The 27,545-nt window shown below is 48.8% G+C and overlaps 1 protein-coding gene across 1 annotated transcript in view; it reads right to left on the bottom strand.

Annotated features, from left to right (window-relative positions):
• Positions 1 to 25,103, bottom strand: part of LOC115145340 (ribonucleoprotein PTB-binding 2-like) — a 91,298-nt gene extending 66,195 nt beyond the window's left edge. The window contains 2 exon segments of the mRNA XM_065003202.1: positions 24,776 to 25,081; positions 25,083 to 25,103. Of these exon segments, the coding sequence (XP_064859274.1) occupies positions 24,776 to 25,081; positions 25,083 to 25,103 (327 nt within the window).
• Positions 25,104 to 27,545: the final 2,442 nt, after the last annotated feature.

Below are 27,545 nucleotides of genomic sequence, written 5' to 3'. Positions count from 1 at the left end.
GAGAGAGGGAGGAAGGGGGTGTAGGGAGAGAGAGGGAGGAAGGGGTGTAGGGAGAGAGAGAGAGGAAGGGGTGTAGGGAGAGAGAGGGAGGAAGGGGTGTAGGGAGAGAGAGGAGAGGAAGGGGTGTAGGGAGAGAGAGGGAGGAAGGGGTGTAGGGAGAGAGAGGGAGGAAGGGGTGTAGGGAGAGAGAGGGAGGAAGGGGTGTAGGGAGAGAGAGGGAGGAAGGGGGTGTAGGGAGAGAGAGGGAGGAAGGGGTGTAGGGAGAGAGAGGGAGGAAGGGGGTGTAGGGGGAGAGAGGGAGGAAGTGGGTGTAGGGAGAGAGAGGGAGGAAGTGGTGTAGGGAGAGAGAGGGAGGAAGGGGTGTAGGGAGAGAGAGGGAGGAAGGGGTGTAGGGAGAGAGAGGGAGGAAGGGGTGTAGGGAGAGAGAGGGAGGAAGGGGTGTAGGGAGAGAGAGGGAGGAAGGGGTGTAGGAGAGAGAGGGAGGAAGGGGTGTAGGGAGAGAGAGGGAGGAAGGGGTGTAGGGAGAGAGAGGGGGATTGGTGTAGGGAGAGAGAGGGAGGAAGGGGTGTAGGGAGAGAGAGGGAGGAAGGGGTGTAGGGAGAGAGAGGGGGAGGAAGGGGTGTAGGGAGAGAGAGGGAGGAAGGGGTGTAGGGAGAGAGAGGGAGGAAGGGGTGTAGGGAGAGAGAGGAGAGAGGGAGGAAGGGGTGTAGGGAGAGAGAGGGAGGAAAGGGGTGTAGGTAGAGAGAGGGAGGAAAGGGGTGTAGGAGAGAGGGAGGAAGGGGTGTAGGTAGAGAGAGAGGGAGGAAGGGGGTGTAGGTAGAGAGAGGGAGGAAGGGGTGTAGGTAGAGAGAGGGAGGAAGGGGGTGTAGGTAGAGAGAGGGAGGAAGGGGTGTAGGGAGAGAGAGGGAGGAAGGGGTGTAGGGAGAGAGAGGGAGGAAGGGGGTGTAGGGAGAGAGAGGGAGGAAGGGGTGTAGGGAGAGAGAGGGAGGAAGGGGTGTAGGGGAGAGAGAGGGAGGAAGGGGTGTAGGGAGAGAGGGGGAAGGGGTGTAGGGAGAGGGGAAGAAGGGGTGTAGGGAGAGAGAGGGAGGAAGGGGTGTAGGGAGAGGGAGGGAGAGGGAGGGAAGGGGGGAAGGGGGTAGGGAGAGAGAGGGAGGAAGGGGTGTAGGGAGAGAGAGGGAGGAAGGGGGTGTAGGGGAGAGAGAGGGAGGAAGGGGTGTAGGGAGAGAGAGGGAGGAAGGGGTGTAGGGAGAGAGAGGGAGGAAGGGGTGTAGGGAGAGAGAGGGAGGAAGGGGTGTAGGGAGAGAGAGGGAGGAAGGGGTGTAGGGAGAAGGGTGTAGGGAGGGAGAGAGGGAGGGAGGAAGGGGTGTAGGGAGAGAGAGGGAGGAAGGGGTGTAGGGAGAGAGAGGGAGGAAGGGGTGTAGGGAGAGAGAGGGAGGAAGGGGTGTAGGGAGAGAGGGAGGAAGGGGTGTAGGGAGAGAGAGGGAGGAAGGGGTGTAGGGAGAGAGAGGGAGGAAGGGGTGTAGGGAGAGAGAGGGAGGAAGGGGTGTAGGGGAGAGAGAGGGAGGAAGGGGTGTAGGAGAGAGAGGGAGGAAGGGGTGTAAGGGAGAGAGAGGGAGGAAGGGGTGTAGGGAGAGGGAGGAAGAGGGGAGGAAGGGGTGTAGGGAGAGAGAGGGAGGAAGGGGTGTAGGGAGAGAGGGAGGAAGGGGTGTAGGGGAGAGGGAGAAGAGGGGGAGGAGGAAGGGGTGTAGGAGAGAGAGGGAGGAAGAAGGGTGTAGGGGGAGAGGGAGGAAGGGGTGAGGGAGGAAGGGGGTGTAGGGAGAGAGAGGGAGGAAGGGGTGTAGGGAGAGAGGGAGGAAGGGGTGTAGGGAGAGAGAGAGGGAGGAAGGGGGAGGGAGAAGAGGGAGGAAGGGGTGTAGGGAGAGAGGGAGGAAGGGGTGTAGGAGAGAGAGGGAGGAAGGGGTGTAGGGAGAGAGAGGGAGGAAGGGGTGTAGGGAGGAGAGAGGGAGGAAGGGGTGTAGGGAGAGAGGGAGGAAGGGGTGTAGGGAGAGGGAGGAAGGGGTGTAGGGAGGAGAGAGAAGGGAGGAAGGGGTGTAGGGGAGAGAGGGAGGAAGGGGTGTAGGGAGAGAGAGAGGGAGGAAGGGGTGTAGGGAGAGGGAGGGAGGAAGGGGTGTAGGGAGAGAGAGGGAGGAAGGGGTGTAGGGAGAGAGGGATGGGGTAGAAACAGAGAGAGGTGAGTTTAAACATGGGGGGGGGGGGTAAAAAGCAGGATGTGTTTTGGGAACAACCGAACACAGTAACGTCTCGGTGTTTCCCGATGGGACACTTCTTCGAGGCGTTTTCCGCCTTCAGAAGTCTTTGATGGAAGGTTTTCCTATTGTAATCGTTCTCTTGTGTTGGGGAATTAGATCAAACAGATCCTCAAGTTGAATAGCTTTTTGGGTTCTTTATCAAGAACACGTAGTTTACACTCACAGGGGAGATACATCCCCGAAAACATATGAATCAGAATATTAAGACACTAAATCAGAAACCCTTCCGCCCGCACATTTAAAATGGTTCTATTTCAAAGACATTTAACAGAGGCTTCTATCCAGAGCGACATACAGTGAAAGCATACTGCCCACCAACCCATACATTATCTGACAGAGGAGAGGGCAGAGGTCAAAGTGCAGTGGTTACTGTATACTTCCACACGAACCATGGGGGTAGTGGTGCCTGCCTGCTGCCTGAGAGATGTATGGCTGGTCTCTGGGGAACTGTAAACATGACTTCGTGTAAAAACACGGCCTGGGGAGGTGCCGAGCAGAATGCAAGCGGGCAGGAGATGGACTGTTTTTAACATCAAAGAGAGGCGTATATTGTTTCACCTCCCTATTCCGTTTCGCTCAACGCTACCCTCTCTGCTACCCTCTCCGCTCCAACACACATACCACGCTACGAGTCATCCTCTTATCGCGGAAGGCCACACACACCCACGCAGGGTCACTCCTAGCAAAAAAAAAAAAGAGCAGCTCTTATGGGATGTAAGAGGAAATCAAAGCACTTCAACCAGCCCGCTCTCTCTCCACTCCTCCTTCATCCCAGGGTACTGTACAGAGAGAGCAGAGCAACGTGTCCCGTAGGTAGATAGTCATCTATCGGACTCACCTCCCACACACAATATGAGAGAGAGAGAGAGAGGAGAGCTGCAGAGAGCTGTACATCCTGCACAGCAGCCCATTGCTCTTCTCTCTCCCCCTCACCCTACCTACCTACCTACCTCTTTCTGTATCTCGCCCATTCGCTCCTTTTAATCCCAAGCACACACACTGCTCACTGCTGTGAGCGTCACTGTGTTTGTCTGTCCGGGGTCAAAACAGAGCTGTTGTATTTCCTCAAACGTGTATGTCTCACAGATCGGAGATGGGTAAAGGCAGCGAGGCCGAACTAGCCTGCTGACAAAGCTCCATTAAAGCCACTCTGAAGCCCCACATCCTCATCCTGTAGAACCCCGCTGAGACACTTTCAGAGCACTTTAGACATGCATGCTGTGTCAGACCATGCCGTACTGTTCTATGCTACTCTATTTCTACGCTGCTCCCGTTCCGTACTGTGACGAGTGTTCTCGGCGTTTCTACATCTAAAAAAGGTAGTGACATTTTGAGCAAAGTCGGTTGGTTCCAAAGCATCAGCCTACCAGCCACCCACTCCAGCTCCTGCGGTGTGTCTCTCTGCTTTGGTGTGTGTGTGTGTCCTGCTGTGCCTGCAGTGGTCTGACATTAAAGGGACACTTCAGGATTTTGGCAACGAGGCCCTTTGATCTACTTCCCCACAGTCAGATGAACTTCGTGGATGCCATTTGTATGTCTCTGCGTGCGGTTTAAAGGATGTCGCTAAGCATGCTAGCGGATATCCATAGACGTCCAGTCATTGTTCTAATACTAGTTAGCGTTGGCTCGCGAAACGACGCCTGACTTTCTTTATACGGGACACAGACACATAAAAATGTTATCCACGAGTTCCTCGGACTCTGGTGAAGTAGATAAAAAAAAGGGCCTCGTTGACAAAATCCCAAAGTATTCCTGCAGCTACCCCTTTTCCTGCAGTAAAAATACCAAAATCCCAAAGTATTCCTGCAGCTACCCCTTTCCTGCAGTAAAAATACCAAAATCCCAAAGTATTCCTGCAGCTACCCCTTTCCTGCAGTAAAAATACCAAAATCCCAAAGTATTCCTGCAGCTACCCCTTTCCTGCAGTAAAAATACCAAAATCCCAAAGTATTCCTGCAGCTACCCCTTTCCTGCAGTAAAAATACCAAAATCCCAAAGTATTCCTGCAGCTACCCCTTTCCTGCAGCTACCCCTTTCCTGCAGCTACCCCCTTTCCTGCAGCTACCCCTTTCCTGCAGCTACCCCTTTTCCTGCAGCTACCCCTTTTCCTGCAGCTACCCCTTTTCCTGCAGCTACCCCTTTCCTGCAGCTACCCCTTTCCTGCAGCTACCCCTTTTCCTGCAGCTACCCCTTTTCCTGCAGCTACCCCCCTTTTTCCTGCAGCTACCCCCTTTTTCCTGCAGCTACCCCTTTCCTGCAGCTACCCTTTTCCTGCAGCTACCCCTTTCCTGCAGCTACCCCTTTCCTGCAGCTACGCCTTTCCTGCAGCTACCCCTTTCCTGCAGCTACCCCTTTCCTGCAGCTACCCCTTTCCTGCAGCTACCCCCCTTTTTCCTGCAGCTACCCCTTTCCTGCAGCTACCCCCTTTTCCTGCAGCTACCCCCTTTTTCCTGCAGCTACCCCTTTCCTGCAGCTACCCCTTTCCTGCAGCTACCCCCTTTTCCTGCAGCTACCCCCTTTTTCCTGCAGCTACCCCTTTTTCCTGCAGCTACCCCTTTCCTGCAGCTACCCCTTTCCTGCAGCTACCCCCTTTTTCCTGCAGCTACCCCCTTTTTTTCCTGCAGCTACCCCCTTTTCCTGCAGCTACCCCCCTTTTCCTGCAGCTACCCCTTTCCTGCAGCTACCCCTTTCCTGCAGCTACCCCCTTTTTCCTGCAGCTACCCCTTTCCTGCAGCTACCCCTTTCCTGCAGCTACCCCCCTTTTTCCTGCAACCCCTTTCCTGCAGCTACCCCCCCTTTTCCTGCAGCTACCCCTTTCCTGCAGCTACCCCTTTCCTGCAACCCCTTTCCTGCAGCTACCCCCTTTTTCCTGTAGCTACCCCTTTCCTGCAGCTACCCCCTTTTCCTGCAGCTACCCCTTTCCTGCAGCTACCCCCTTTTTCCTGCAGCTACCCCCTTTTTCCTGCAGCTACCCCTTTCCTGCAGCTACCCCTTTTCCTGCAGCTACCCCTTTTCCTGCAGCTACCCCTTTTCCTGCAGCTACCCCTTTCCTGCAGCTACCCCCTTTTCCTGCAGCTACCCCTTTCCTGCAGCTACCCCCTTTTTCCTGCAGCTACCCCCCTTTTTCCTGCAGCTACCCCCCTTTTTCCTGCAGCTACCCCTTTCCTGCAGCTACCCCCTTTTTCCTGCAGCTACCCCTTTCCTGCAGCTACCCCCTTTTTCCTGCAGCTACCCCCCTTTTTCCTGCAGCTACCCCCCTTTTTCCTGCAGCTACCCCTTTTTCCTGCAGCTACCCCTTTTCCTGCAGCTACCCCTTTCCTGCAGCTACCCCCTTTTCCTGCAGCTACCCCCTTTTCCTGCAGCTACCCCCTTTTTCCTGCAGCTACCCCTTTCCTGCAGCTACCCCCTTTTCCTGCAGCTACCCCTTTCCTGCACCTACCCCTTTCCTGCACCTACCCCTTTCCTGCAGCTACCCCCCTTTTTCCTGCAGCTACCCCTTTCCTGCAGCTACCCCCTTTTTCCTGCAGCTACCCCTTTCCTGCAGCTACCCCCCTTTTCCTGCAGCTACCCCTTTCCTGCAGCTACCCCTTTCCTGCAGCTACCCCCTTTTTCCTGTAGCTACCCCTTTCCTGCAGCTACCCCCCTTTTTCCTGCATCTACCCCTTTCCTGCAGCTACCCCTTTTTCCTGCAGCTACCCCCTTTCCTGCAGCTACCCCCTTTTTCCTGCAGCTACCCCCTTTTCCTGCAGCTACCCCCTTTTCCTGCAGCTACCCCCCTTTTTCCTGCAGCTACCCCTTTCCTGCAGCTACCCCTTTTTCCTGCAGCTACCCCTTTCCTGCAGCTACCCCCTTTTCCTGCAGCTACCCCCTTTTTCCTGCAGCTACCCCCTTTTTCCTGCAGCTACCCCTTTCCTGCAGCTACCCCCTTTCCTGCAGCTACCCCCTTTCCTGCAGCTACCCCTTTCCTGCAGCTACCCCCTTTTCCTGTAGCTACCCCCTTTTTCCTGCAGGTACCCCCTTTTCCTGCAGCTACCCCTTTCCTGCAGCTACCCCCTTTTTCCTGCAGCTACCCCCTTTTTCCTGCAGCTACCCCTTTCCTGCAGCTACCCCCTTTCCTGCAGCTACCCCCTTTTCCTGCAGCTACCCCTTTCCTGCAGCTACCCCTTTTTCCTGCAGCTACCCCTTTCCTGCAGCTACCCCCTTTTCCTGCAGCTACCCCCTTTTCCTGCCTACCCCTTTCCTGCAGCTACCCCCTTTTCCTGCAGCTACCCCTTTCCTGCAGCTACCCTTTTCCTGCAGCTACCCCTTTCCTGCAGCTACCCCCTTTTCCTGCAGCTACCCCCTTTTTTCCTGCAGCTACCCCCCTTTTTCCTGCAGCTACCCCTTTTTCCTGCAGCTACCCCTTTTCCTGCAGCTACCCCTTTCCTGCAGCTACCCCCCCTGCAGCTACCCCCCTTTTTCCTGCAGCTACCCCCTTTTTCCTGCAGCTACCCCCTTTTTCCTGCAGCTACCCCCTTTTTCCTGCAGCTACCCCCCCTTTTTCCTGCAGCTACCCCTTTCCTGCAGCTACCCCTTTCCTGCAGCTACCCCCTTTTTTCCTGCAGCTACCCCTTTCCTGCACCTACCCCCTTTCCTGCAGCTACCCCCTTTTTCCTGCAGCTACCCCTTTCCTGCAGCTACCCCTTTTCCTGCAGCTACCCCCTTTTCCTGCAGCTACCCCTTTCCTGCAGCTACCCCTTTTTTCCTGCAGCTACCCCTTTTCCTGCAGCTACCCCTTTTTCCTGCAGCTACCCCCTTTTCCTGCAGCTACCCCTTTTTTCCTGCAGCTACCCCCTTTTTCCTGCAGCTACCTTTCCCCTTTTTCCTGCAGCTACCCCCTTTTTCCTGCAGCTACCCCCCTTTTCCTGCAGCTACCCCTTTTCCTGCAGCTACCCCTTTCCTGCAGCTACCCCCTTTCCTGCAGCCCTTTTTCCCCTACCCCTTTTCCTGCCCTTTTTCCTACCCCTTTCCTGCAGCTACCCCCTTTTTCCTGCAGCTACCCCTTTTCTGCAGCTACCCCCTTTTCCTGCAGCTACCCCCCTTTTTCCTGCAGCTACCCCCTTTTTTTCCTTTTGCAGCTACCCCTTTCCTGCAGCTACCCCCTTTTTCCTGCAGCTACCCCCTTTCCTGCACCTACCCCTTTCCTGCACCTACCCCTTTCCTGCAGCTACCCCCCTTTTTCCTGCAGCTACCCCTTTCCTGCAGCTACCCCCTTTTCCTGCAGCTACCCCTTTCCTGCAGCTACCCCCTTTTTCCTGCAGCTACCCCTTTCCTGCAGCTACCCCTTTCCTGCAGCTACCCCTTTCCTGCAGCTACCCCTTTTTTCCTGCATCTACCCCTTTCCTGCAGCTACCCCCTTTTCCTGCAGCTACCCCCTTTTTCCTGCAGCTACCCCTTTCCTGCAGCTACCCCCTTTTCCTGCAGCTACCCCTTTTTCCTGCAGCTACCCCCTTTTCCTGCAGCTACCCCCTTTTCCTGCAGCTACCCCCTTTTTCCTGCAGCTACCCCCTTTTTCCTGCAGCTACCCCCTTTTTCCTGCAGCTACCCCTTTCCTGCAGCTACCCCCTTTTTCCTGCAGCTACCCCCTTTCCTGCAGCTACCCCCTTTTTCCTGCAGCTACCCCCTTTTCCTGTAGCTACCCCCTTTCCTGCAGCTACCCCCTTTTTCCTGCAGCTACCCCTTTCCTGCAGCTACCCCCTTTTCCTGCAGCTACCCCCTTTTTCCTGCAGCTACCCCTTTCCTGCAGCTACCCCTTTTCCTGCAGCTACCCCTTTTCCTGCAGCTACCCCTTTCCTGCAGCTACCCCCTTTTCCTGCAGCTACCCCTTTCCTGCAGCTACCCCCTTTTCCTGCAGCTACCCCCCTTTTTTCCTGCAGCTACCCCTTTCCTGCAGCTCCCCTTTTTCCTGCAGCTACCCCTTTCCTGCAGCTACCCCTTTCCTGCAGCTACCCCCCCTTTTTCCTGCAGCTACCCCCCTTTTCCTGCAGCTACCCCCTTTTTCCTGCAGCTACCCCCCTTTTTCCTGCAGCTACCCCCCTTTTTCCTGCAGCTACCCCCCTTTTCCTGCAGCTACCCCCTTTTTCCTGCAGCTACCCCCTTTCCTGCAGCTACCCCCTTTTTCCTGCAGCTACCCCCTTTTTCCTGCAGCTACCCCCTTTTTCCTGCAGCTACCCCCTTTTTCCTGCAGCTACCCCTTTCCTGCAGCTACCCCCTTTTTCCTGCAGCTACCCCCTTTCCTGCAGCTACCCCCTTTCCTGCAGCTACCCCCTTTCCTGCAGCTACCCCTTTCCTGCAGCTACCCCCTTTTCCTGCAGCTACCCCCTGCAGCTACCCCTTTTCCTGCAGCTACCCCTTTCCTGCAGCTACCCCCTTTTTCCTGCAGCTACCCCTTTCCTGCAGCTACCCCCCTTTTTCCTGCAGCTACCCCTTTCCTGCAGCTACCCCCTTTCCTGCAGCTACCCCCTTTCCTGCAGCTACCCCCTTTCCTGCAGCTACCCCCTCTTTTCCTGCAGCTACCCCCTTTTTCCTGCAGCTACCCCCTTTTTCCTGCAGCTACCCCCCTTTCCTGCAGCTACCCCCTTTTTCCTGCAGCTACCCCCCTTTTCCTGCAGCACCCCTTTCCTGCAGCTACCCCTTTCCTGCCTACCCCCTTTTTCCTGCAGCTACCCCCTTTCCTGCAGCTACCCCCTTTTCCTGCAGCTACCCCCTTTTCCTGCAGCTACCCCTTTTCCTGCAGCTACCCCCTTTTTTCCTGCAGCTACCCCTTTTTCCTGCAGCTACCCCTTTTTTCCTGCAGCTACCCCTTTCCTGCAGCTACCCCCCTTTTCCTGCAGCTACCCTTTCCTGCAGCTACCCCCTTTTTCCTGCAGCTACCCCCTTTTCCTGCAGCTACCCCCTTTTCCTGCAGCTACCCCCTTTCCCAGCTACCCCCTTTTCCTGCAGCTACCCCCTTTTCCTGCAGTAAAAATACCAAAATTGCCCACTTGTGGCATCAGGTGTGGAATGTTATATTTCATAATGAATAAATAATTCATAATTATTTTTTATTTTTTTTAAACACGCAGAAAATCCTGTGTTTATGTCAACCGGTTTTGTTAGATTTCAGTCTTCGGTGATGTACACTACATGGCCAGAGTATGTGGACACCTGCTCGTCGAACATCTCATTCTAAAATCATGGGCATTAATGTAGCGTTGATCCCCCCCCCCCTTTGCTGCTATAACAGCCTCCACTATTCTGGCAAGGCTTTCCACTAGATGTTGAAACATTGCTGCGGGGACTTGCTTCCATTCAGCCACAAGAGCATTAGTGAGGTCGGGCACTGATTGTTGGGCGATTAGGCCTGGCTTGTAGTCGGCGTTCCAATTCATCCCAAAGGTGTTTGATGATGTTCGAGCTCAGGGCACTGCTCAGGCAAGTCAAGTTCTTCCTCACCAATCTCGACAAACCATTTTTGTATTGACCTCGCTTTGTGCACGGGGGAATTGTCATGCTGAAACAGGAAAAAGCCTTCCCTAAAACTGTTGCCACAAAGTTAGAAGCACAGAATCGTCTAGAATGTTGCCATAAAGTTAGAAGCACAGAATTGTCTTGAATGTCATTGTATCTTGTAGCGTTAAGATTTCCCTTCACAGGAACTAAGGGGCCTAGCCCGAACCATGAAAAACAGCCCCAGACCATTATCCCTCCTCCACCAAACATTACAGTCAGCACTATGCATTCGGACAGGTAGCGTTCACCTGGCATCCGCCAAAACCAGAGTCGTCTGTCGGACTGCCAGATGGTGAAGCGTGAGTCATCCCTCCGGAGAACGCGTTTCCACTGCTCCAGTCCAATGGCGGCAAGCTTTACACCACTTCAACACGGGCTACTGCTAATGTTTGTTTATGGAGATTGCATGGCTGTGTGCTCGATTTTTATACACCTGTCAGCAATGGGTGTAGCTGAAATAGCCGAATCCACTCATTTGAGGGGGTGTCCACATACTTTGGACATGTAGTGTATATAAAGTGAAATATTGGGATGCAAACTCAAAATGGAATACATTTCAACTCTATATCTGACATGGTAGAGGTGTTTTCTTTTGTTTAAGCCCATAACCCTGTGTGTGAGGTGTAAGGTGTGAGGTTTCAAAGTACATTTGTTTAAGACTACCAAGAAACGCTCTGTGTGACCCTGATTCAGCCCACTGCAGTAAGAAGGTTAACTAGTACAGCGACAACTGAACTCAGTTGACAAGAAACAGTGGTATTCGTACATTCGCTGTCTGTTTCTCTTACTGAGAGGGAAAGATACCTGAATGCATTCTAAATTGCACCCAATTCATACATAGTGGACTAATTCTGACCAGGGCCCAGCACCTACTTTTAAGCAGAGCCCTTATATGAGCCCTGGTCAAAAGTAGTACACTATATAGGGAACAGGATGCCATTTGGGACACAAACTCTAATTCACTCTACCATACGAGGCACGGAGGGGAGCTGTCTAAACCCCATTCAGAGAGAGATATACTGTGTACACAACACAGAGAGCATTTCTCTCTATATCTCCATCAGTCTTTCTTTTCCTCCTCTGCCTCCCCCTCTCCTCCTAATGCGTCTCCGTCCACAGAGGATAATGAGTGGAAAGCCCTTCCCGGACCCAATAATCAGAGATATGGATTAAGGCATCCTACACGTCAGGATTTGTTGTCTCTCCTGCTCACAATCCCAGTCATTCAAATGTAAATCGGCCTAGAAAATCATTTGAGGGGTGGTCTGGGCAGGCTGTGGCCCTGACCCTGTATGCGTCCTAAATGCCACCCTATTCCCTCTATAGTGCACTACTTTTGACCAAGGTTTGTATAGGTGCAATTTGGGACACAGACCCAGTACAGGCCAGGCAGGTGAGGTGCCCAGGGCAGAGCAGAACAAGGACAGGACACAGGGAGCTGATTCCTTTTGCTAGGGCTAATATATTTATACAGGGAGTGAGAATCATCGAGTTACACCTCAGCTCTTAACGCACGCACACACACACACCTTTTCCCCAGTCACAGAAGCTTAAATTAGGTGGTTTACAAACACAGGGACAGTGGCCTGAGAGGATTTGGGGTAGAAGTCTCATGTGTGTCAGTGAGAAAGAGAGAGAGAGAGGGGGAGGGACAGTGAGTGTGACAGAGAGAGAGGGGCTGAGGAGTTACAGTGAGTGACTATGTGAGAGGCATCGTCAACAAACAGCCAGCCAGCCTATGAGTTTAAGCTCTCGGTAGTTACTAGAGGGCCAGTGTAGAATGTAGGATGTTCTCTTGATGATTGTGTGATTTGGACCATTTTCCTGTCCTACTAAGCATTCAAAATGTAACGAGTACTTTTGGGTGTCTGGGAAAAGTAAATAGTACATTATGTATTAAGTATAAGCATTGTGTTTAGTTTAGTAAATAGTACATTATTTTCTCTAGGAATGTAGTGAAGTAAAACTTTTAAAAGCCAAACATATAATTAGTAAAGTACTTAAGTAGTATTTTAAAGTATTTGTACTATAGTACTTTACACCACTGATGATTACCTAGATAGGGTATGAAAGTCCCGCTACTTTATTGATCATGTCCCACACTGTTTTTGAATGGTTTTCAAGATTATACAGGGCCTTCAGAAAGTATTCAGATTCCTTGACTTTTCCCACATTCCTGAGCGCTCTGGAGCAGGTTTTCATCAAGAATCTCTGTACTGTGCTCCGTTCATCTTTTATTTATATATTTTTACCCTTTTACACCCCAATTTTGTGGTATCCAATTGGTAGTTAGTCTTGTCTCATCGCTGCAACCCCCGTAAGGAGTCGAGAGAGAGGGCAAAGGTCGAGAGCCGGGCGTCCTCTGAAACACAACCCAACCAAGCCGCACTGCTTCTTGACACAGAAGCCAGCCGCACAATGTGTTGGAGGAAACACCGTACACCTGGCGACCGTGTCAGCGTGCACTTCGCCACAGGAGATGCTAGTGCGCGATGGGACAAGGACATCCCTGCCGGCCAAGCCCTCCGCTAACCCGGACGACGGCTAGTGGCACAGCTAGCACTGTGATGCAGTGCCTCTTAGACCACTGCGCCACTCAGGAGGCCCTGCTCCGTTCACCTTTCCCTCGGTCCTGACTAGTCTCCCAGTACCTGCCGCTGAAAAGCATCCCCGCAGCATGATGCTGCCACCACCATGCTTCACCGTAGGGATGGTGCCAGTTTTCCTCCAGACGTGACACTGGCATTCAGGCCAAAGAGTTCAATCTTGGTTTGATCAGACCAGATAATCTTGTTTCTCATGGTCTGAGAGTCTTTATGTGCCTTTTGGTGGGCTGTCATTTGCCTTTTCCTGAGGAGAGGCTTCCTTCTGGCCACTACCATAAAGGCCTGATTGGTGAAGTGCTGCAGAGACGGTTGTCCTTCTGGAAGGTTCTCCCATCTCCACAGAGGAACTCTAGAGCTCTGTCAGAGTGACCATCAGGTTATTGGTCACCTCCCTGACCATGACCAAGGCCTTTCTCCCCCTATTGCTCAGTTTGGCCGAACGGACAGCTATAGGAAGAGTCTTGGTGGTTCCAAACCTCTTCCAATTAAGAATGATGGAGGCCAGTGTGTTCTTGGGGACCTTCAATAATGCAGAAATGTTTTTATTTTTAATAAATTAGCAAAAATGTCTTAAAACCTGTTTTCACTTTGTCCTTATGGGGTATTGTGTGTAGGTTGCTGAGAAAAAAATTATATTTAATCCATTTTAGAATAAGTGTCAAGGCTCAGGAGAAGACCCAGATGCAGACTGTTTTGAAATAACTCAAGTTTATTAGGGGGGAGCAGACAAATGACAGGTCAAGGGCAGGCAGAGGTCAGTAGTCCAGAGCAGAGTCCGAAAGGTACAGAATGGCAGGCAGGCTCAGGGTCAGGGCAGGCAGAGGTCAGTAGTTCAGAGCAGAGTCCGAAAGGTACAGAAGAAGCAGGCTCAGGGTCAGGGCAGGCAGAGGTCAGGGTCAGGGCAGGCAGAGGTCAGTAAATCCAGGGTGTTGTGACAAGGTACAGAACAGCAGACAGGAACAGGGTCAGGGCAGACAGGAACAGGGTCAGGGCAGGCAGAGGTCAGGGTCAGGGCAGGCAGAGGTCAGTAATTCAGGGTGTTGTGACAAGGTACAGAACAGCAGACAGGAACAGGGTCAGGGCAGACAGGAACAGGGTCAGGGCAGGCAGAGGTCAGGGTCAGGGCAGACAGGAACAGGGTCAGGGCAGACAGGAACAGGGTCAGGGCAGACAGGAACAGGGTCAGGGCAGACAGGAACAGGGTCAGGGCAGACAGGAACAGGGTCAGGGCAGGCAGGAACAGGGTCAGGGCAGGCAGGAACAGGGTCAGGGCAGGCAGGAACAGGGTCAGGGCAGACAGGAACAGGGTCAGGGCAGGCAGGAACAGGGTCAGGACAGACAGGAACAGGGTCAGGGCAGGCAGGAACAGGGTCAGGGCAGACAGGAACAGGGTCAGGGCAGGCAGGAACAGGGTCAGGGCAGACAGGAACAGGGTCAGGGCAGGCAGGAACAGGGTCAGGGCAGGCAGGAACAGGGTCAGGGCAGGCAGGAAATGGGTCAGGGCAGGCAGAGGTCAGGGTCAGGGCAGACAGGAACAGGGTCAGGGCAGACAGGAACAGGGTCAGGGCAGACAGGAACAGGGTCAGGGCAGGTAGGAACAGGGTCAGGGCAGGTAGGAACAGGGTCAGGGCAGACAGGAACAGGGTCAGAGAAGGCAGAGGTCAGGGTCAGGGCAGGCAGAGGTCAGTAATTCAGGGTGTTGTGACAAGGTACAGAACAGCAGACAGGAACAGGGTCAGGGCAGACAGGAACAGGGTCAGGGCAGACAGGAACAGGGTCAGGGCAGACAGGAACAGGGTCAGGGCAGACAGGAACAGGGTCAGAGCAGGCAGGAACAGGGTCAGGGCAGGTAGGAACAGGGTCAGGGCAGACAGGAACAGGGTCAGAGCAGGCAGAGGTCAGGGTCAGGGCAGGCAGAGGTCAGTAATTCAGGGTGTTGTGACAAGGTACAGAACAGCAGACAGGAACAGGGTCAGGGCAGACAGGAACAGGGTCAGGGCAGACAGGAACAGGGTCAGGGCAGACAGGAACAGGGTCAGGGCAGACAGGAACAGGGTCAGGGCAGGCAGGAACAGGGTCAGGAACAGGGCAGGCAGGAACAGGGTCAGGGCAGACAGGAACAGGGTCAGGGCAGACAGGAACAGGGTCAGGGCAGACAGGAACAGGGCAGACAGGAACAGGGTCAGGGCAGGAACAGGGTCAGGGCAGGCAGGAACAGGGTCAGGGCAGACAGGGTCAGGGCAGACAGGACCAGGCAGGAACAGGGTCAGGGCAGACAGGAACAGGGTCAGGGCAGACAGGGTCAGGGCAGGCAGGAACAGGGTCAGGGCAGACAGGAACAGGGTCAGGGCAGACAGGAACAGGGTCAGGGCAGACAGGAACAGGGTCAGGGCAGACAGGAACAGGGTCAGAGCAGACAGGAACAGGGAAGACAGGAACAGGGTCAGGGCAGGCAGAATGTCAAAAAACGGGAAAGCTAGAAAACAGGAACTAGAGACAGAAAGGCGCACGGGACAAAATGTTGGAAGGCTTGACGAAACAAAATGAACTGGCAACAGACAAACAGAGAACACAGGTATAAATACACAGGGGATAATGGGGAAGATGGACGACTCCTGGAGGGGGGTGGAGACAAGCACAAAGACAGGTGAAAGATCAGGGTGTGACAATGAGGCTGTAACGTAAAAAAATGAGGAAAAAGTGAAGGGGTCTGAATACTGTCCGAAGGCACTTTATATGTTCAATTCTATTCGTAATTTGTGGATAAAATTTCCTTCTACGTGATGCATTTCATGAAGGTTTTCGAAGGCATTGGGTGAAAGTAAATGAAACCACAGAAAATATATAATTTTACGTATATCTTAAATTACTGGCTTTTCATGAATTTGAATATAATCTTGAATGCCATTCAAAGTAGGTGGGACTTTCATACAATATTATAATATAGGTATTACTTCCACTGTATGTGGTAAACATGACCGTGCCACGACTGAGTGTGTCCCCATATTCCACTCTGACCTCCTGTTCGCTGTACTGTCCCCGGTGACTTCCTCTATGGGAGTGTCTGACCGGTGGCTCACTACAGCATAGCACAGATCACACACACACAAAGCTGAACAGTCTCCTCCTCATCCCCCTCTTCTCCTCTGCTACTCGTCTATCTGATGACATTTTCATGCAGTCTTACAGTACCCCGGAGCCCAGAGAGAACAAGAACATGGACACACAATCAGATCTCCCTCTCTGATCTATTCTCTCCCTCACTCCCTTTCTAACACTCTCTTCCTCTCTCCATCTATGTCTCACGCTGTCCTCTCCTTTATCCTCTCAGGGGTCACCCCCCACCTGAGTCCTGAGCTCCAGGGACACACACAGACTGGGGGGGGCACAGCGGCACACCACACAGCAGCACGGCAGAGGCTCGTCACATATCATGGCACCAGCAAAACCGCCACACTGACTGGGATATACAGAGAGCTGCCACCAGCAAAACCTCCTCACAGATAAAAGCTAACCCAGCCACAGAGGTTACAATGGGCTTCCAAGGGCAAAGCTATAATGATTATGTTAGTACCTTACAAATCTTTTTAAGTGCATTGCCGCTACAACTCATAACAGCCACTTCTAATTTACATAAGATATTAGATAACAGAATGACATGGTTTGTGCTACATAAGTCAAATGACTTTTTCGAAATGAGCAGCTTTAGTACCGTACGCAATTCCATTCCTTAACAGCTCAAACTGCTCTGTGATTGGAAATACAGGTTTCTGAAGGTTGACAAGTTTACAAAGTCAATCAGTAATCAGTAATAATGCCTATTATTATTTGACCCTGCTGGTCATCTATGAACGTTTGAACATCTTGGCCATGTTCTGTTATAATCTCCACCCGGCACAGCCAGAAGAGGACTGGCCATCTCTCATAGCCTGGTTCCTCTCTAAGTTTCTTCCTAGGTTCCTGCCTTTCTAGGGAGTTTTTCCTAGCCACCGTGCTTCTACACCTGCATTACTTGCTGTTTGGGGGTTTTAGGCCGGGTTTCTGTACAGCACTTTGAGACATCAGCTGATGTAAGAAGGGCTTTATAACTACATGTGATTAGATTCAAACGGTTATTATGAAGCCCTTTTTTTTTTACTAACATCGGCAGTTCTCACAACATACCAACACCCAGCCTAAAACACCAAAGAGCAACGCAGGTGCAGAAGCACACAAGGTCTAAGGATACCTGTGGGGAAATAGATGGTAACGTGCCCCAGGTGTTTCAGTCAGAATGCACAAGAACTATCTATGGTGGTTTTAAGTGTCAGTCCCAGCTTCCAGAAAAATATCAGCTTGAAAAGGAGAATGAACACAGAATTGGACAACAATGATATGCTCCCACCAGGGAGTGAGTTGCAATAACAGCTTCTGAGTCAGTGCCTGAGACAAACAGGCAAAGAGATGGCATGACAGACAGAGAGATGGGCTCTGGTAAACAGGCAGCAGCAGGAAGCAGACAGCAGGTAGGGAGGCTGCTCCTTCTTGCTCCGCTCTCTCCACCACCGGCTCCACTATATTGGCTAGCAGTAGGCCAGAAGCAGGCAGTAGGCAGCAAACTCAGTCTCTCCCCTCCACTTCACTCTCCTCTCCCCTCTCTCATTCTCTCCCTCCACTTCACTCTCTCTCCTCTCCCTCCACTCCCCTCCCCTCTCCCTCCACTCCCCTCTCTCGGTCTCTCTCTCCACTTACACTCTCTCTCCCTTCACTTACACTCTCTATCTCTCTCTCTCCACAGGCTCTGTCCCTTCTCTGTTTATTGCAGGGGTAATCAGTCTGGTAATACGAGACTACTGTTTATTCACTGTCAACGGTGTTTAGGTTTGACTTTCTTCAGGGGAGAGCAGAGTGTTGAACAGGGAGGGAGATAGGGACATGGAGGTGAGAAATAGTACTACATGGATACGCAACACAAAATGTTCACATTTCAGTGGAATTGCTGTATACAGTATGAAATGTCATAGGCTACTGTGAACGCAACATGTTCCACTTTAAGTTGCCAGGAGTCCTTTCCTCTCAATGCTTCAAGTCAATTATTCTGGACCAGCTCTGATAATAACAGTGTAATAATCTGTGAGCGTGTGATAAACGAGGGACTGTAACTGTGAATAGAGACTGTGCTCCACAGTGTGTAACCAGGCATCATGCTGCTCTAATGACCACCTCTCCGCAGGCAGCTAGCTCTACACCAGTCAGCCAGGCAGATAGCTCTACACCAGTCAGCCAGGCAGATAGCTCTACACCAGTCAGCCAGGCAGCTAGCTCTACACCAGTCAGCCAGCTCTACACCAGTCAGCCAGGCAGCTAGCTCTACACCAGTCAGCCAGGCAGCTAGCTCTACACCAGTCAGCTAGCTCTACACCAGTCAGCTAGCTCTACACCAGTCAGCCAGGCAGCTAGCTCTACACCAGTCAGCCAGGCAGATAGCTCCTCCACCCAGGCTCAGAGTCAGGCAGTCTGCACCACTCAGCTGTCTTGTCAGCTATTACAGTCCCCTTAGGGAGCTACTCAGGGGGGGGGGGATACCATTATATCAATACTAATAATAATCTATTCAACCCTTGATAAAAGCTGAGCAAAAAAAGAGACTGTATAAAATAAATAATACAAATACCAAGTTATTGTATGCTCCCAAAAATGTGAAAATTATATTATTTTATACTAATACAATTGCTAAGAGAAAGAGATTGTTTAATAACAAGTTTTTTTTTTTAAAATATCAGAAGATTAATGTCAAGATTATTGCAACACCTAAAGATTATTGTAAATAAAATACTATAAAATCTGCATTAACATTCAACTTGAAGTTAATCTCATTTTAAGGAACCGTATTCTTCTATGGCTTCCTGTTTCACTAGGGTATAAAAACGAGGTAACACCCATTTAAAATGTGTTTGTCATCCATCACCATTGGGAAAGGCAAAGAACTCAAGAAGTCAACGGCATCATGAGTTCTACCAAGTACAAGGACATTTTAGCCAAAAAAATAACTGTCTGCCTCTGTCAGGAGGCTGTAACTTGGCCACAAGGGGATCTTCCAGCAAGACAATGACCACAAACACACATCAGAATCCACAAAGAAATGGTTAACTGACCACAAAAATGTTGCAATGGTCATCTGATTCTGTGGCTTGAAGTCCATAAGTGCAGACTCTCTATCCCTCCACTTCACTCTCTCTCTCTCCCTCAACTCCCCTCTCATACAGAATGGCCTAAGATCCCTCCCAATGTGCTCTCCAATCTCATTGGTGCCATTATCCTCGCAAAGGAAAGGTGCACAAAGTAGTGACAATTGGGGTGCCAATAAATTTTGACACCAAGATCATTTGGAGATATTTTTAATTCGAAAATATTTTTCAGAGCAATTGTATTACTATAAAATGATATTGTTTTTGAGCATACAACATAGCTCAGTATTTGTATTATATTTTTTAGGCAGTCTTTATCAAGGGGGGGGCCAAACACTTTGAGGTCAATGTATCTGTATGCAGCCTTGTGTATTTGTGTGTTTTGTTGTGTGTGTGCAAGGTGGCGATGAAGGGTACATCCTGTTCTACGAGGAGCAGATTTTAGAACTGTTGTCTGCTATTGACACACGCAGCCGTACCATCCAGGAGAGGGGTGGGCAGAGAGAGGGTGACATACACGCACCGGCCACGTGAGTCTCACCTGTTCCAGAGAGGCTCTAAATAATTAAACAGCTTAACTGATAGCAGGAGGTGAGCCGGTAGTTTGATGCCTCATCCTCCCCCCTTCAGTCAAACCTCCACCCATGCCTCACCCCTGATGCTCCACCTTCCGCTGTCATATTTTTCTATTTAACCTTATTTATCCAGGTTAGTCTCACTGAGACAAAATCTATTTTCCAAGAGAGACCTGGTTAATGGGCACGGAAAAACCCGCTATATCCTCCACACCCATCTCCTCTCTCAACCTGTTTCCTCCCTACCTCCACACCACTCGCCTCCTCCCTCCCGTTGACCATAGTTATATGTCTGACACCATCTGCCCTGGACAAAGACGCCGTTCAAATGAAGCTAGTCGGGCTCACACAACACTAAATACTCTGTAATGTCAAAGTGGAAGACAAATGCTAACATTTGTTGAAATTAAAATGTAAAATAAAACACTAATATTGATGTTAGAATCAACTTTGGCAGTGATTAGTGTGGTCTTTCTGGTTAAGTCTCGAAGAGCATTGCAACCCTGGATTTTACAATATTTGCCCATCTTTCTTTAAAAGATTCTTCATGCGCTGTCAAGTTGGTTGTTGATCATTGCTAGACAGCCATTTTCACATCTTGTCATAGATTTTCAAGACGATTTCAGTCAAAACTGTAACTAGGCCACTCAGTAACATTTAATGTCATCTTGGTAAGTAATTTCAGTGTATAATTGGCCTTGAATTTTAGGTTATTGTCCCAGTGTCTGTTGGAAAGCAGACTGGGCCAAGTTTTCATCTATGACTTTGCCTGTGCTTATCCTAAAAAACTCCCTAGTCCTTGCCGATGACAAGCATACCCATTACATGATGCAGCCACCACCATGCTTGAAAATATGAAGTGGTACTCAGTGATGTGTTGGATTTGCCCCAACCATTATGTGTTGTATTCAGGACAAAAAGTTAATTTCTTGACCACATTTTTTTGCAGTTTTACTTTAGTGCCTTATTGCAAACAGGATGCATGTTTTGGAATATTTTTATTCTGTACAGGCTTCCTCCTTTTCACTCTATCATTTAGATTAGTATTTTGGAGTAACTACAATGTTGTTGATCCATCCTCAGTTTCTCCTTTCACAGCCATTTAACTCAGTAACTGGTTTAAAAATCACCATTTGCCTCATGGTGAAATCCCTGAGCTGTTTCCTTTCTCTCCGGGAACGGAGTTAGGAAGGACGCCTGTATCTTTGTAGTGGCTTGGTGCATTGATACACCATCCAAAGTGTAATTAATAACTTCACCATGCTCAAAGGGATATGCAATATTTGTACCCATCTACCAATAGGTTCCCCTGCGAGGCATTGGAAGACCTCCCTGGTTTTTATCGTTGAATCTGTGCTTGGAATTCACTGTTCGACTGAAGGACATTACAGTTAATTGTATGTGTGGGGTACAGAGATGGGGAAGTCATTCAAGTCAACAAAATCATGTTAAACAATATTATTGCACACAGAGTTAGTCCATGCAACTTATTATGACTTGTTAAAAACATTTTTACTCCTGAACATATTTAGGCTTGTCACCACGAAGGGGTTAAATACTTATCCTCTAAGTTATTTCAGCTTTTAATTTTTTATTAATTAGTAAAAATGTCAAAAAAACATAATTCCACTTTGACATTATGGGGAATTGTGTGTAGATCTGTGACACAAAATCTAAATGTAATCCATTTTAAATTCAGGATGTAACACAACAAAATGTGGATAAAGTCAAGGGGGTGTGAATACATTCTGAAAGCACTGTGCACACAAAGGCACACACACCAGGTCTGCAAATACTATGGGAGACAGGAGAAGTGAGCAGACTGGTTTTCCTCCCTCATTTCCTCACTACCTTCTCTTTCTCATCAAATAGTGCTCAAGGACCCCTGATCTGTTGGCTTCTGAGTTGAGTTGACACTACACTTCAAAATGCTGGGTTAAAAACAACCCAATTTGGGTTATTTGGTAACCCAGCGCTGGGTAATTATTGGACAGAACACACGCTTGGTTATTTTACCCAGCCAGCTGGGTCGCGTGAATAACCCAACAAATTGGGTGTTAGGGTTAATTTAACCATCAGTTAAATCTGTTTTACTCTCATGCTGGCTTGACCTAGCAGCTGGGTCTTAATGTAATACTTGGGTTATTTTCAGGAGGCGTGGCTATTAGGGGCAGGCCTTTCAGCTAGATCTTATTGGCCACCGGTGAGAGTAAATACCATTCCTGTTCATCATGTTAAATTTATTACAGATTGACATTTTCTTTATTTTCTTTTTGCATTTGACACATTGTTCTATAATATTAACATTATTTATTACATATTATAATATACCACCTTATTGTATCCCAACAATGGGATTTAAATAGGATTTTAGGGTACTCATGCACTTCTGTAAGCCTCAACGAAGCTACAAAAATTTAAATGTTCCACTTTAACATGTGATAACTATACAACAGAACAGAAGAACAGGAATGACATTTACTCTCATGGGTGGGTAAAAATAACTATCTGAAAGCCACACCCCTACTACACTATGGCTCTGGTCTTCTGATCTGACACGCTGGGTCATATCTCAATAACCCACAGCACCAATAACCCAGCACCAATAACCCAGCACCAATAACCCAGCACCAATAACCCACAGCACCAATAACCCAGCACCAATAACCCAGCACCAATAACCCAGCACCAATAACCCAGCACCAATAACCCAGCACCAATAACCCAGCACCAATAACCCAGCACCCAGCACCAATAACCCAGCATCAATAACCCAGCACCCAGCATCAATAACCCACAGCACCAATAACCCACAGCACCAATAACCCAGCACCAATAACCCAGCACCAATAACCCAGCACCAATAACCCAGCATCAATAACCCAGCACCCAGCATCAATAACCCAGCACCCAGCACCAATAACCCACAGCACCAATAACCCAGCACCAATAACCCAGCACCAATAACCCAGCACCAATAACCCAGCATCAATAACCCAGCACCCAGCACCAATAACCCAGCACCAATAACCCACAGCATCAATAACCCAGCACCAATAACCCACAGCATCAATAACCCAGCACCAATAACCCAGCACCAATAACCCAGCACCAATAACCCAGCACCAATAACCCAGCACCAATAACCCAGCACCAATAACCCAGCACCAATAACCCAGCACCAATAACCCAGCACCAATAACCCAGCACCAATAACCCACAGCATCAATAACCCAGCACCAAGCACCAATAACCCAGCATCAATAACCCAGCACCAATAACCCAGCACCCAGCACCAATAACCCAGCATCAATAACCCAGCACCCAGCATCAATAACCCAGCACCCAGCATCAATAACCCAGCACCAATAACCCACAGCATCAATAACCCAGCACCAATAACCCAGCACCAATAACCCAGCACCAATAACCCAGCACCAATAACCCACAGCATCAATAACCCAGCACCCAGCACCAATAACCCAGCACCAATAACCCAGCACCAATAACCCAGCATCAATAACCCAGCACCAATAACCCAGCACCAATAACCCAGCACCAATAACCCAGCACCAATAACCCAGCACCAATAACCCAGCACCAATAACCCAGCACCAATAACCCAGCACCAATAACCCACAGCATCAATAACCCAGCATCAATAACCCACAGCACCAGTAACCCAGCACCAATAACCCACAGCATCAATAACCCAGCACCAATAACCCACAGCATCAATAACCCACAGCATCAATAACCCAGCACCAATAACCCAGCACCAATAACCCAGCACCAATAACCCACAGCATCAATAACCCAGCACCAATAACCCACAGCATCAATAACCCAGCATCAATAACCCACAGCACCAGTAACCCAGCACCAATAACCCACAGCATCAATAACCCAGCACCAATAACCCACAGCATCAATAACCCAGCACCAATAACCCAGCATCAATAACCCAGCACCAATAACCCAGCAGTTTTTAAAGAAAACAACTCAGCTAAGTGACCAAACGGCTGCAACCCAGCATTTTTTAGAGAGTAACAATGTGGAAACCACATCTTTCTCTCTCTGTCTCTTCACCTCACCTGCTTGGCTCTCTATGTGTGTCTCTGGCTTTATCGTGTTTCTCATACTGTTTCATTGGCTCCTCCAGCAGCTCTGGGCTCTGTATGTGTTGGTTCTTCCTGGTTGTCTCCATGCCCTGGCACCCTGCCTGCCTCTGGCTGGGAAATGTTAGCTAGCTGCTACAGTCTGGAGGAAGTCACAATCAGCCTCTAGTTTATTACGTATACACCAAGACCATACAGTATGACTGAATGGAACAGTATTATAGCCTACCCACCATAATACAAGCAGTTACAGAAATGGGATATTACATTGGGAATTCTCAAGTTCATACACAAATTCCAATCCTGATTTGATCAATATATCTAGGCCTATAGGTTTGTGCAGAATTGAAGTGTATTGTTAGAACAGGGCTATTAGTGGGCTATAGCCTAAACATTATGGACTGTGCAGAGAATGAATATCTAGGCCTATAGGTTTGTGCAGAATTGAAGTGTATTGTTAGAACAGGGCTATTAGTGGGCTATAGCCTAAACATTATGGACTGTGCAGAGAATGAATATCTAGGCCTATAGGTTTGTGCAGAATTGAAGTGTATTGTTAGAACAGGGCTATTAGTGGGCTATAGCCTAAACATTATGGACTGTGCAGAGAATGAATAACAACACATTTTCCCACTTGCTGAATTCAAATAAGCCTATTGTCCTACTATAAAAACACTTAATGTTAAATGTTTATAATATCTTAATAAAATATAAGCGTTCAATCATTTTCAAACCAATTTTTGATGTGCAAACACAAATGTCCGTTGAACGTCGTAGTTCAACGGACATTTGTATTTACACATCAAACATTTCTCTACCTAGAGAATGCCATATTGTAGCGATTTGATTGTCATTTCGCAACATAAAAAACGACTCACGCATATCGCAAATAAATAGGCTCAAGTCTGTCAGCGCAGTTAGGCTGGATAAAAACAAAGCTAAACATTTCATACTGTCTTCACTTCTATGTGTTAAATTGCAGCCTAAACTACGACAGGAGTTATCGCTATTGGCAAATAGGTGGGTGCATCGGTCACATTGTAGAAATGATGAACAAACTTGAGGCAAAGGTGGTCTGTTTGATAGAATTCCTCGCTGCATGTTAACCACAAAAAAATAACTCGCATGGAGCGCGGCCGTGTTTAAATGCCTTTCAGAATTGACATGGTATATCGTTTCTTGGAATTAGCCTGCTAAAAAAAATGCTGCCGTTTACATCTGAATATTCTCATTCCTGATCGCATATAGCCTAGACTCGCAGCAAAATTAAAGGTTCTCTTAAACCCCTAAAGTTTATTATGTTCGTTTTTCTGCAAATAAACTACAACTAAGTATAGCAAAGTATTGCGTAAGAGCACGCCCGAAATTATTATTATTATTATTTTTTAACTTTGAGAGAAACGCAAAACATTAGCTTAGCCTACAACAAGCCAACTTCACTCCATCTGTCAAAATAGAGAATAAGCGCACCTGGTTGGTCGTATCTTGTGGCAGGTTTTTAATGAGGATTTTCCTCCTGTTGCTCAACTCGTGGCGAGTTTTCTCCAGCCTCTTCTCAATCTCCTCCGGTTCCAAATCGGGTAAGTCTCGGAGACTGGTCCCCTCGGAAACTGCGTCCTCATCCTGGCGGGTCTCCGGGCTGTCAGAATCCAGGAAAGGTGCGTTTGCATGGTTTAAAGAGTGAACGCTCGGCGGCTGGATGGAGGAAGCTGCCGCCATCTTGAGTAGCTGTGAAAGAAAGTGAGTGGAGGCAGCGGTAGGTGAGCTATGAAAACCGTGGGGAATATTTTATCGCCATCCTGTGGTGGACTATACCCTATGCTATACCCTATGGCTAATTAACTACACGCTACCTGTCAATAAACACATCATAGAGAGGCTATAGCAATACAGAGAAGGGGAAACGAATCTACAGGTTGCGTAATTCGTTTTATGATCAAGCATAATGCATGCATATACTCTATTTCAAATAAACATTGCTCAAATATATACTGAACAAAAATATACAGTCAACATGCGACAATTTCAATGATTTTACAGAGTTACAGTTCAATATATGGAAATCAGTCCGTTTAAATAAATGAATTAAGGCCCTAATCTATGGATTTCACATGACTGGGCAGGGGCGCAGCCATGGGTTGGCTTGGGACGGCATAGGCCCACCCACTTGGGACGGCATAGGCCCACCCTCTGGGGACGGGTTGGACCTACTGCCAAATTCTCTAAAACGACGTTGGAGGCGGCCTATGCTAGAGAAATTAACATTAATTTCTCTGACAACAGCTCTGGTGGACATTCCTGCAGTGAGCATGCCAATTGCCCTCTTCCCTCAATTTGAGATATTTGTGGCATTGTGTTCATTACAAGGTGCATCTGTGTAATGATCATGCTGTTTAATCAGCTTCTTGATACCTGTGAGGTGGATGTATTATCTTGGCAAAGTAGAAATGCTCACTAACAGGGATGTGAACACATTTTTGCACACAATTGGAGAGAAATAAGCTATTTGTGTGCATATGGAAACATTTGGGGATCTTTTATTTCATCTCATGGGACCAAACACTTTACATGTTTATAAGTATACATTGCAATGTAGGATAAAAGCCCCAGGCAATACTTTATTTAGCCTATAAATAAGAAATAAATAAGCCTAAAATTAAACCTGGACGAGGAAAATGGAATACCATGTCCCCCTGCTGTACAGATTATAAACATGAATGGCCAGGACCTTTCCCTCAGTCAGCCAAAGTCAGCCAATCCTTTTCCTGTGGGTGGAGACTGTGACTGAGTCAGACTGAGCAGTAAATGGCAGCTTTCCTTCAGGACCCTCACAATGTCCATGTATGTGTGTGTGTGTGTCAGTGTGCGCCTCAGATCAGAATTTACACATTGCAACCCACTTAGGAAATATTCACAGCACAATTATGTTTATAAAAAGGGATGAAAAAAAAACAATCATCCAAAATAGATATGATTTTTCCGCGTGAGATTTTTGGCAGCTATATATGTAGGGCTATACGCACTGTCACAATTAAGGGATGGAAAAATCCTGCACGCAACTGGTAAATGAAATGACAGGCTTTAGACTGAAGCGGAACTATACCTCATTTATGCATAAATACAGTAAATCAAACTAACCCACCGTCCTGTCTGACGGGAGGGTGAGTGGAAGAAAAGGCCTATTCCAGGGATACAGGCTATTTACTTGTACATAGCCCATCTATAATTTAGCCCAAACAACTACCTCTCCCCCTACTGCATTTATTTATTTATTTTTGCTCCTTTGCACCCCATTAATTCTCTCTCTACTTTGAACATTCTTCCACTGCAAATCTACCATTCCAGTGTTTTACTTGCTATATTGTATTTACTTCGCCACCATGGCCTTTTGTGCCTTTACCTCCCTTATCTCACCTCATTTGCTCACATTGTATATAGACTTGTTTTTCTACTGTATTATTGACTGTTTGTTTTACTCCATGTGTAACTGTTGTTGTATGTGTCAAACTGCTTTGCTTTATCTTGGCCAGGTCGCAATTGTAAATGAGAACTTGTTCTCAACTTGCCTATCTGGTTAAATAAAGGTGTTCTCAACTTGCCTACCTGGTTAAATAAAAGGTGAAATAAATCAATAAGAGGGCTTAAATGAGAGCATTCTCAAAACTGTACTGTGTGTGTGTGCCTACCTGCAGAATGACGTCTCAATATACTGACAAATTGGAAGACGTGAATCGTTGAGAACAGTGTTTTCTCTGAAATGATGGTCGGTGATGCTTGTCAGTAACAAGATAATGGACAGCCATGATTCATTCAAAGCAGTGATAAACAACAGAAACTCCCCTCAAGAGAACAATTAATTCATCTATTTTTCTTTCTCTCTCTCATTTAGACATGCACGCACACACACACACACTATCTCCCCTAATCCTAAACTCATCAGTCTGTCCCTGTGTTCACCAATGCGAATCAGAGATTCTTTGCACATGTAAAAGGCAACACAGGAAACCCAACTACATAGGTACAATGATACAAATGGGGATGGGGGTGCTGGGTTGAACTGCTATGAGAATGATTCACAGCTCCACCGAGTGGGAGTATGAGAAGACATGAGGAAATTTCAGTGCTTGTTGGGACCTGTGAGTGGGTGTCAGCGAGTGACTGAGCGGGCAAAGCGGGTACCTGGGAGGCATGTATAAGTGATGTAGGCGGACAGAACCTTGAACCCTGAAGGGCTGTGAGC

The sequence above is a fragment of the Oncorhynchus nerka genome, linkage group LG17 (genome assembly GCF_034236695.1).
Source record: "Oncorhynchus nerka isolate Pitt River linkage group LG17, Oner_Uvic_2.0, whole genome shotgun sequence".
NCBI classification, from domain to species: Eukaryota; Metazoa; Chordata; class Actinopteri; order Salmoniformes; family Salmonidae; genus Oncorhynchus; species Oncorhynchus nerka.
The sequence above is the reverse complement of the archived record's forward strand: the minus strand, read 5'-3'. Positions and strand labels throughout refer to the sequence as shown.